At 49.9% G+C, this 9,982-nt stretch overlaps 1 protein-coding gene across 1 annotated transcript; it reads left to right on the forward strand.

Annotated features, from left to right (window-relative positions):
• The first annotated feature begins 686 nt into the window (after positions 1 to 686).
• bag3 (BCL2 associated athanogene 3) lies at positions 687 to 8,287 on the forward strand. The gene is made up of 4 exons (XM_049009341.1): positions 687 to 1,309; positions 6,136 to 6,474; positions 6,655 to 6,978; positions 7,091 to 8,287. The coding sequence occupies exons 1-4, from the start codon at positions 1,118 to 1,120 to the stop codon at positions 7,682 to 7,684; spliced, it is 1,449 nt and encodes a 482-aa protein (XP_048865298.1). The 5' UTR covers positions 687 to 1,117; the 3' UTR covers positions 7,685 to 8,287.
• Positions 8,288 to 9,982: the final 1,695 nt, after the last annotated feature.

Genomic DNA, 9,982 nt, shown 5'->3' on the forward strand with positions numbered 1-9,982 from the left:
GTTGAAATCGTGGTATCACTCAATGCTATTTTCACCTCTATTTGTGATGTCTCGCAAAAGTATATTTCTTTAAAATTTAATGTTTTGTTCAATACACGTACTGTAAATGATGCACAACTTTGGCAACTTGCTCTCGTTCTGGTTTTTCAGTTAAAATGTTTTTATTTACCTCCATCATCAAAATGGTTTTATAGCGGATACACGCAATAATACGAATTAAGAGAATATTAAAGTAATTTGATTTGTTCGAAATCCAGTGTCCTTTGATAATTCACAACCCAGATGTTGTTTATAATAACCTGGGTGTTCCAGATCATGGCTGGCATTCAGAAAGATAGTTTTTGCCTCATAACATTTGTTAATATTCCGAGAAGGTTTATTGAACCAAATGTGTGTGAAATGATACCAGGTTTACTTCAGCATTTATTTATTTATTTGTTTGTTCGTTTACCTTCGCTGTATTTTATGAGAAAGGTCCTTGACCTCTGATTATGACTGGAAACGATTTCTTTAAAATTCATTACAAATTAGACCTAATACGAACAATTAGTATTTTATGCGTTCTATGTTAATGCAATTCAATTTAATTATGTACAGCATAATCGTATGGTTCGTGTATTATTTTTAATAGTGATGCGTCACTTATACGGCCATTAATAGTAAATGGCAGCATTGTGGGGAACTGGGATACTTTTAGGTTGCTTGGAAACAGAGCAGATGCCGCATATTAACGAGCGCGTAGCCAGTCCTTTATATTATAGGCGAAGGCATATTCTAAATATATTCGCAATGTGCTGAGCAAATGCGAGCGAGGTTTAACCCCTGCTGCTGTCAACAGTCCGCTTTACAGCACGGAGGGTGACTGCGGCCACAGTGCCGGGAAGCGAAGGGCATGTGGGGAACCATTTAGGTGCTGTGACCGCGGCCGCCCCGATGGTGATGGATCGAGCACGAGCTGTTTGCGAGGAACCACAGCCAGCTAGAACTTTCTGAGTCAGGGGGCTGGAGACGCTGAGAACTTTACTCTCAGCATTGATCAGGCTAATTCGAGAAACTTCCAGCCCCTTTTCACGCACGTCACTGGACGGCTTCTTTAAAGGAGCCCGGCTCGTATATAATGGCACAGTTCAGCCAGCCGAGAACCTTGCATAGCATGAAAACGCAGGCACCTATGGTACAAATGACCAGCAACGACCCTCTGCCCCCTGGATGGGAAATTAAAATCGACCCTCAGACGGGATGGCCTTTTTTCGTGGATCACAATAATCGCATAACGACCTGGCACGACCCGCGGCACGACGCTAAGAAGGTAGGCGCATTACAGCTGTCGGAAGGACGGACTGTGGCCGGCGCTTCGCGATCCCACTGACCGCTCGCTTTGGCTGGGGAAGTTCGCGTTAACGTGCGCGACGTATGCTGACAGTGAAGGAGATGGCTGTGCGATGGTGGAGATACCCCTGCTATGCTGAAGATGCTCACGGTGTGATGGAGATGGCAATGCTGGGAGCGCTTCTACAATTATTGTGGCTGCGCACATCATGCTGGAGGTTTTCAGACAGCCTGTGGAGGTCTTTTCCACGGAAAGATGGAAGCCCTCCCCGTTATGCCCGGGCGCTTGGCGTGCTCCCGGGGCCACACGCACACTTTTTAAGAGACGTGATGGATAATGAAATCATGCTAGCAATGGGCGCGGCGGTATTCTAGCATCATGATCTAAGCGCGGATGTTTGCTGCGTGACGCACTGCACTGCAGTGCTGTGTGTCTGAAGCCTTTCCCCGGAGTGCCTGCACATCCCATAATGTTTATTTAAAGCCCCGATCCGCGTCTAGCGGCATAATGTAGCTGCGGCACCTCGGCGCTGCCGCCACGCAACTTTTCCTTACAAGGGGCTTGAAGTGGCTCGTTAAGACGTGCAATGCGGTCCTGCGTGGCTCCGCCGCTCGCAGATGGGAAATGGCACCGCTTTATCTCTCGGGTCCGTCCTGGGACAGCGTGTCCCGCACGGATCGGGCGCACCGGGGATCCTAGACTTATCGGCCGGTGGAAAAAGTCTGCCTGGGGGCGTCTGACATGTCGCGCTGCAAGATGGACACTAGCTGTTGTCCAAAGTTGGTGTCCGGGAGAATTTGCTGGAAAGACACAGCTGTCAGGAGATAAAATTGGTGCAAAGCTTTTGGTGCACGGCATGCCTGCCAGGAGCCAGTGTAGGGGTCGTGCAATGCCTGGGGCCGACAGGGTATTTTTAGAGGTCCGACAATGGACCCAAACTGCCAAGTAAATCGCTTAGGAAATAGTTTGTGTTAGTTTTCTTAGTATTTAATGTTCTACATAAATATGGGATTTTAAAATTAATTTTAATCGAATTGTTCCACTGTGCTCAGAGGGCATCTCGGGACAATAAAAGCGATTAACAATAAGTTAATATTTGATCTGTAAGGTTAATCAGCAGCTCTTGATCTGAGTAATATCACACTGAGCTACAGGTGAAACGTTTTAAAGCACCTTTCAGGAGGCCAGTTCGTATAATCCAGTAGAATTGTATGTGGTGGGAACAGAGTGGTGGTTCAGTGGGGCTTCCAAAGACCTGCTGTCATCTACACAACTTATATTTTTCATACTTTGTATGAGTGTCAGTGTTTCCATCTCTTCCGATGAGCTTCTGGCCCCAGAAACACCTTTAGACTTTCTGTCATTTTTGGCAACCAACACCTAATACTGAGAAAATTACATTTGGCTAAATTTGTGCAACATGTACCCTTTTAATCATCACCAAGTTTCTCAAACACGGGTTTTATTATTAAGAAGGCTTATGGCATCTAGGGAAATGTATTGGCAATTAATGGGCAAAAGTGAAGCAGCCTTCCTTTAGAAAGGTCATGCTCTAAAAATAGTTCTGCGAAGCGTACTTCCACCTATTCTAACTGCATGAAAACTTCTGACTATCTCTGAAGTTCAATTAAGACTGAGAAGCAACTCTGTTGCTTTGATTCATGACTCAAGGTCTTTATTCGCCATGTGCAACAGGTGCAATGGGATGTTTATACATTTAGGCACGTTCAGTTAGAAAGAGGCTAACGACTGCGAAACAGTACGGGCAATGTGAAATGTGAAGCACAGAGTCCAGAAGTGGAAAAACTGGAGAATATGCTGATAAAGTGCAGTGACAGTACTGGAAAGTGCAGTGGCACTGCTAGGAAGTGCAGGTGAATGTTGTACAAAAACAGTTCATTTTAATCCTTTAAAACTGCTGCATCTTCTTAGAAAAATGAGACACATTCATTAGCCGGCTTTGTGTATTTTTGGCCTCTTAATAACACGTCTAGCAAATCTTAGTCCTGGGTCTCCATGCTCAGAAATCTGTTCTGTTAGTGAGTCAAAGTTGTGAAATCAAGCCACGCTGAGGAGGGAGGTGGAGATCAACATCGTCGTCACAAACCATCCCAGGCTGCAGATGGTCAAAGAACACTGAAGGGCCAGTTGTGTTAATATGTCCTATTATAGGGGTTTTTTAGGGGGGTGTAGGAGGGGGGTGTAGGAGGGGGGTTATGAAACGCATGGAAGAAGGTTATCAGTTCCCAGGGTCGGCAGAGTGATGGCACTGTTGGGCCCCTGAGCGAGGCCCCTAACCCCCATTTGCTGCAGAGACTGACTGATTCTGCTTTCTCAATTGTATGTTGCTTTGGCTACATGAAATAAATAATAAACATTCGGCTTTCCCCGGTGAGGCCCCCCCCGGCCACCAATTCCCTGCCGAATGCCATAGAAAGCGAAGGAATTATCTAACGGGTGACGTCAGCCGGCGGTGAAGGGAGGAATGACATGAGGAACAGCAGTGGGCGGGGGGGCGGCTCCCAGTGACACACGGGCGTGAGGCTGGCCTGTGAGTCAGTCGGCGGCAAAATGTCGGGGCCGCACTGTCTACTGGGGGGGGGCCCATCGGGCAGGGGCCAGAACCGCTCACTCAGGGCGCCGAAGAAGCGTGATCATGACCAGCGGACGCCACGCATGTTCCTGCCACATGCGTGTCAAAGGCATGACCTATGGTCATGTGATCACCATAGTCCTGGGGGCGGTGTCTTCCAGGAAGGCCTCGGTTCCATTAAAAACTCCCACCTGAATCCAGTGTGAAACACAGGAAATCCTCACTGATGAATGAGATCCAGACTCATGCCGACCCTGTGTCACATGACCATGTGATGTAATCTCTCTAGTCTCTCCCATGTGCTCCTGTCAGCGTGCTTGGAGCAGACGATCAAGCGGAAAGTTCTGCGTTTTTAATCAGATCAAGGCTCCATTTGTAACCTTCCCCAAAACCACCCATGTAACATCGTGCCTTTAAAATATGACGTTTTAAATTAAATGATATCAAAGGTCACCAAATGACTCCGATGAGCTCCTCAGCTCACCTATCAAATGCGAATGCTATAACCAAACAGCTCATTCTAAGCTATTTAAACTGCTGCATCTTTCTAGAAAATTGAAAGGCGCATTAATTAGCTGCGTTCAGCTTCATACCCGCGGTTTTAATGTGCGCGTCTCCAGCTGGTGTCGACATTTACCTGACGCTCGCTACAGACATTATGCAGATTTTTTCCCTGGTTATTTAATGGGTGAGAGTTAAATTTCTCCCTCATGTCACTCCTGTATGTTTTTTGTTTCGGTTTCCTTCCTCAGTCTAAACTGGGACTTGGACGTTTTAAATGAACGAACATTAGTCTTGCAAGCCGGCGACTCCCGGTGCGTAAGTGATGCTTTCTAATTCTGGGCTCACTCCGAGGGTGAGTCGCTCTCCTCATTCAGCCTGGGGACTGTGGGAGTGATGCTGTAGCTTCTGTCCTGTGCCGATCCGCTGTGGCGTTCCAGCGGCCTCCCCCTTAAACACTGGTTTCCATGACGACCATTGAAATAACAAGCGTGTCATTTTAAAGGCCTCAGCATGTATATTACAGACATGGCTGAATATCACCGGGTCGCCTCTCCTTGGGATCCCTGCCGATGCCAATTATCGCCGTGTGATTTTGGTTTCCCGTTGGAGGATCAGAGCTTCGAGGACCTGGGGGGGAGGGGGGGTGTCGAGCATGTCTCGGAAGTCCATTTGGCTGTGATTTGAGCTACTTACGATAATCTGTGACATTAAACATTTCACTTCAAATGTAACTGTGTGGGGAAAAGCAATTTCACTAATGGGGAGACGCAGGGGATCAGTCTTTTGCTGAGTGTTACTCTTTTCCAGAAATGTTTCTGTTAAACATAAATCATCCATCAGAATATGTTCATGGTGGCTTTAGTGATATTTGGCATTTTATAAGCCTGTTTGTGAAGAGAAATATTCATTTTGGACTTTGGATTTTTAAAATCGTTCTAATTCAAGGCTGGTATACAAAATGCCACCACCACCCCCCCCCCCCCATTCACATTTACATTTAGCCTTGAATACATATACATGCCATCTGTAAGTATAACTTCTGTTAAGTGTTCATCAATAATATCCAAATTTTAAAAAATTGCAAATAATGTAATTTCATTGGCTGCCTGTGTGGTGTCCTCCTAGAGGATGGAGCTTTATGGTTACAGTGGAAACCGCCAGTGACCAGTTTCAGCCGTGAGCTGGACGCTACAATGGAAGAACTGGCTGCGTTTCCTATTGCGAATCTTACGTGGGTCTGTGAAGCATTTACATGTGTAATGTGGAAATGGGTACGACCCCCTACAATGAGCCCCTCTCCGTGGGCCCCTTATTGCGGACCCCTCACCACAGGCCCCTCATTTCGGGCCCCTCACTGCAGGCCCTTATCATGGGCCCCTCACCGCGGGCCCTTATCGTGGGCCCCTCACCGCGGGCCCTTATCGTGGGCCCCTCACCACGGGCCCTTATCGCGGGCCCCTCACTGCGGGTCCCTTATCGTGGACCCCTCACCACAGGCCCCTCACTGCGGGCCCCTTACTGCGGGCCCCTCACCACGGCCCCTCACTGCAGGCCCCTCACCCCAGGCCCCTCTCTGGACTCGGGTTCCATATGTGGCTCATCCGCTCGCAGGTCACTCTGCTTCCCGCTCAGCCTCCATCCGGCCCGTGCGGCTCGGTTCTGTCAATGGAGTTTTGATCGGTGCCCTGTGCCTCTGTGTCTCTTCCAGGAAAGCCCCTCATCGCCCAACGGGCCATGCCCCCCCATGGAGTCCCCCACTCAGGACGCCCCGAGGCCCTTCATGCGCGAGGTGAAGTACCCGATGCTGCGGCAGGGCTACATCCCGATCCCCATCTCCCACGAGAACGTGGACCCCCGGCAGAAAGTGCAGCACCCCTGCTATGCCTTCAGCCAGCCAGCCACCGTCCGGAGCCGGCCGGAAAGCCAGGCGCCCCCCCTGGGCTCGACACACTCCTGCCGGCCGCGTTCGCCGGTGCGCCTCCCCGTGGAGAGCGACCAGCACTGCAGCCCAGTGATGTCCTGCTCGCCGGTGTCCCAGCTGCCAGAGGTGAGCTGCCACTGCACCCCTGCATACGCCAGAATCTTTGACATGAGATAATTGCTCCAGAAAAAGTAAATTATGAATAAATGATATGAATAATGAAGCGAGAAATAAAGCTGCTAGTGATGTAAGAGCGTCTGGTGGCAGGTCAAAGGTCACACGCCACTCTTCCTGCTGCCTCGGCAGGCTCAGCACTCCCCCCAGGGCACATGCCCCCACAGCGTCCCCAGCAGTCAGTCCCCGCGGCCCAGCAGCACTGGGAGCCTCCAGCTTCAGCCCGGCTACATATCCATCCCCGTCATCCATGAGGGGGGCGGGGGCCACCCCCACGTGCAAGCCAGCGGCCCCCACCACCCCCAGAGGTTCCCCCACACTGAGTACCAGCCTGCCTTTCACGACTGGCCGTGCCACAGCTTGCCAGCCCGCGAGGCCTCGCCCATCTCCCCCCACATGAGGGCGCCGTCCCCAGTCAGGGCTCAGGTCTTGGTGGACCGACCCCCCCCACCCCAGGTGACTAATTTTCTCCTCTCTCAGTAGTGTTCAAGAAAAAGTTACATGACCCTCCTGGGGTGTTGAACTTGCCATACCCAGCGTGCTCATGTGCTCACGTCCTATCTTTCAGGTCCAGCACCATGTCATACACCAGGAAGCCCCCCCAAAGATGTCCCCAGAGGAGCTCCTGAGCCCCCCGTCAGTGGAAATGCCCCCATTTCCCCAAGCTGTACTGCGAGAGCCTGAACCACAGCCCCCCCCAGAAAGACAGGAGAAGACGGAGGTCAGGGTGCAGGTCTCGGCCAGGCCTGACCCCCCAGAGGCGACGCCCCCACTCCAGGAGGCGGTCCCGCCCCCGCAGCCGGGCCCCAGTCACCCAGGGCTGGCGATGGTGCAGCGCATCGTGGAGACGGTGGACAGGCTGGAGCAGGAGGTCAGGAACTTTGATGGGAAGAAGAACGACAAGAAATACCTGATGTTGGAGGAGCTTCTGACCAAAGAGCTGCTGGCCCTGGACTCGGTGGACCCAGAGGGCCGTGCCGATGTGCGGCAGGCAAGGCGCGACGGCGTGCGCAAGGTGCAGAACATTCTGGAAGGATTGGAGCTCATCGGCGACGAGTCGGCGCACTCACTCACAGAAAACTGCGTGGGGGGAGCGGAACCGTCGGGGAAGGGGGGTCTGAGCCTGGAGGGCGAGAGCCCCCCCCAGAGGGAGATGGCGTGAGACTGACATGGGCAGATAGCCAGGACAAGCTGCTGGAGATGTCCTCCCCCTCCACCTCCACCTCCCTGCACTTTTAATCACATAAGCTGCATGCGTGAGATGTTCCTGATGTGTCCAGCCATCTGTCAAATGACAGGAATGAATAAACTGTGGAGGAGAGGAGGTGCTTTACCATGAAGTGTCTTGTAGCAGGATCGTTGTGATGACAAAACAAGAAGATTCTCTCTTCCAGATCTAAAAAGAGACATTTTACGATTTGAGGCGCCGCGATTATTTTTATGGGTGTAGTTTTCTAAAAAAAAAAAAAAATATTCCTAATGAAGATTAACAAGCCCGTTGTTCCCTGTTTGGCCATGAACCTTGTGGAGTGATTTATCAGCATACGAATGTGTTGTGATTCTGTTTGACCTTGAAGTAACATGGGCAAAGATAGCAGTTATGTTTGAATTATGACCTAAGTGCTTTTCTGATTAAGTTCTGCTTTGTTTTTCACGTTTTGCCATCATAGATCCTGTTTTCCTTGCCTGTCCCTGACTCCATCGGTTGTAATAGACTTACTTGTTGTGTTATTTTTGAAGAGATTAAAAATAGTTTTGACCTTGACCACCTGGGGGTGCTAGTCTCTGTGAAAGGGCCATTTGGGCTTTTCTCCTCCACACAGGAAACCCGTCCACGGCGCAATGAGTAAAGTAGGAAATTCCTATGTGAATTTCATGGGCCATAACTTTTAAATGGCAGCTGCACCAAACCGCAGCAACCTGCCTTTTTCTTACACTCATTCTGTGAATAGACGCGTCTGCCTGGCTGCGCTACACACTGCCCGATGTTTGGCTCACACATTTCAGGATGCACCAGCCCAGCGCTTGCAGGACTCTGGGAGCGGACATTCCTGACACACACTCTCCAGTATGCATATGTCTTTAAAATCAAGGGTTTATAAAACAGGACCCTCCTTGCATAGTTCTGACGACTTCTGTTGGGACAGAAGAGATTCCTAGTGCCTGTCACATGACCAAGATGAAGATGGATCAGGTGACCCCATGGGCTGACTTCCTGTGCTGCGCTTAGGAAAGCAGTCGCTCCTTAATCAGGTTGGCTGAGAGGAACTGGGTCATTCAGGTTTACAGGAAGCCATCAGTGAATTTGAGCAGATCCAGTATGTCTCACTGGGGTTTATCGATAGTTTTATACAGCTATATCCTTTTGCACAGCTCATGCGCCTGGCTGACCTCCAGCAACCTTCACTTAAACACCGATCTCCGCCAACGTACTTGTAATAAGGAAGGTATTTATGCAAAATAAAATCATGTCAATATTAATGTCATTATTCAGCAGTGTTTATTATAAAATGTTTATTTATTGGTATGGTGTGTCTATATGCAAGGAGATATAACTAATAAAGAGCAGAGTACTGCCCACATTTTCTTGTGTCTCTGTTATATATCAACATTTCATCATGAATGTAAAACAGAATGTTTTTAACACTTCATATTGGAGATTTATGTCATTCTTTCACAGCACTAATTTGTAAATAATTGGACTTTCAGCTTTTTGCCTGAAGAGGGCAGTTGAATGGACTGAGAAGTTCTATAACAGCAGAAACAGGCACTCTGCTGGCCACCTCTGTCCTCCAGCGCCCTTCATCCCTTCCCAGATGGCCCTGCCTTTAGGACCTGCTCTGACGTGGGCCTCCTCCGTGCCCGTCCCCTGTGTCCCTGTCACCTTTCTTCAGCTAGCTGAAGGACAGCGACATCATGCTACATGCATGTGCGTGGCCTGCTTGTCTGATTGGTGCTTTGCTCCACGTTTTTTCCCTGCACATTCTTTTGGTGAACCAAGGACTCCCCTCATCGGTCTCTCCACAAGGGGGCAGTAGATGACCTCCAAATGGGAGCAATCGTCAGGCTCCAGCGTCAGTGAACTCGCTGTGGTCCATAAGCCAACCTGTAAGGCTTTAAAATGCTGAAGTCTGGTGTTTTTGTGCTGGTTGCTGATGTCTTGACTCACTAAGGGACACACAGCCAGGCTGAGGAGAGCCTGAGAGTCACTAAGATTCAATCGGATGGCAGCAGGGGGCGCTGGCCTGATACCCCAAGAAATGTGGGTGAGGAGGTAATTTGGCATGAGCTGCAGCTCAGGTGCTGAACAACGTTCACTGGAAGCTGAATAAGCAGGAGCGTGAACGTCGAGCTTTGGGGTTCAAGGGAGGCAAGGGGCAACGTCCTTCTCCTCCTCAGACTCACACCCATGGCTGGAAACCTGGACGACTGACAAGTACAGCTGAGTTAAAGCGGTTTG

This window comes from Brienomyrus brachyistius, chromosome 3, assembly GCF_023856365.1.
Source record: "Brienomyrus brachyistius isolate T26 chromosome 3, BBRACH_0.4, whole genome shotgun sequence".
NCBI lineage: Eukaryota > Metazoa > Chordata > Actinopteri > Osteoglossiformes > Mormyridae > Brienomyrus > Brienomyrus brachyistius.

Excerpts from the sequence above, each read along its gene's own strand:
- bag3 (XM_049009341.1), top strand. The coding sequence starts at position 1,118 with ATGGCACAGTTCAGCCAGCCGAGAACCTTGCATAGCATGAAAACGCAG. Across the intron at positions 1,310-6,135 it reads CGCGGCACGACGCTAAGAAG|GAAAGCCCCTCATCGCCCAA; the intron begins GTAGGCGCATTA and ends TGTCTCTTCCAG. Across the intron at positions 6,979-7,090 it reads ACCGACCCCCCCCACCCCAG|GTCCAGCACCATGTCATACA; the intron begins GTGACTAATTTT and ends CCTATCTTTCAG.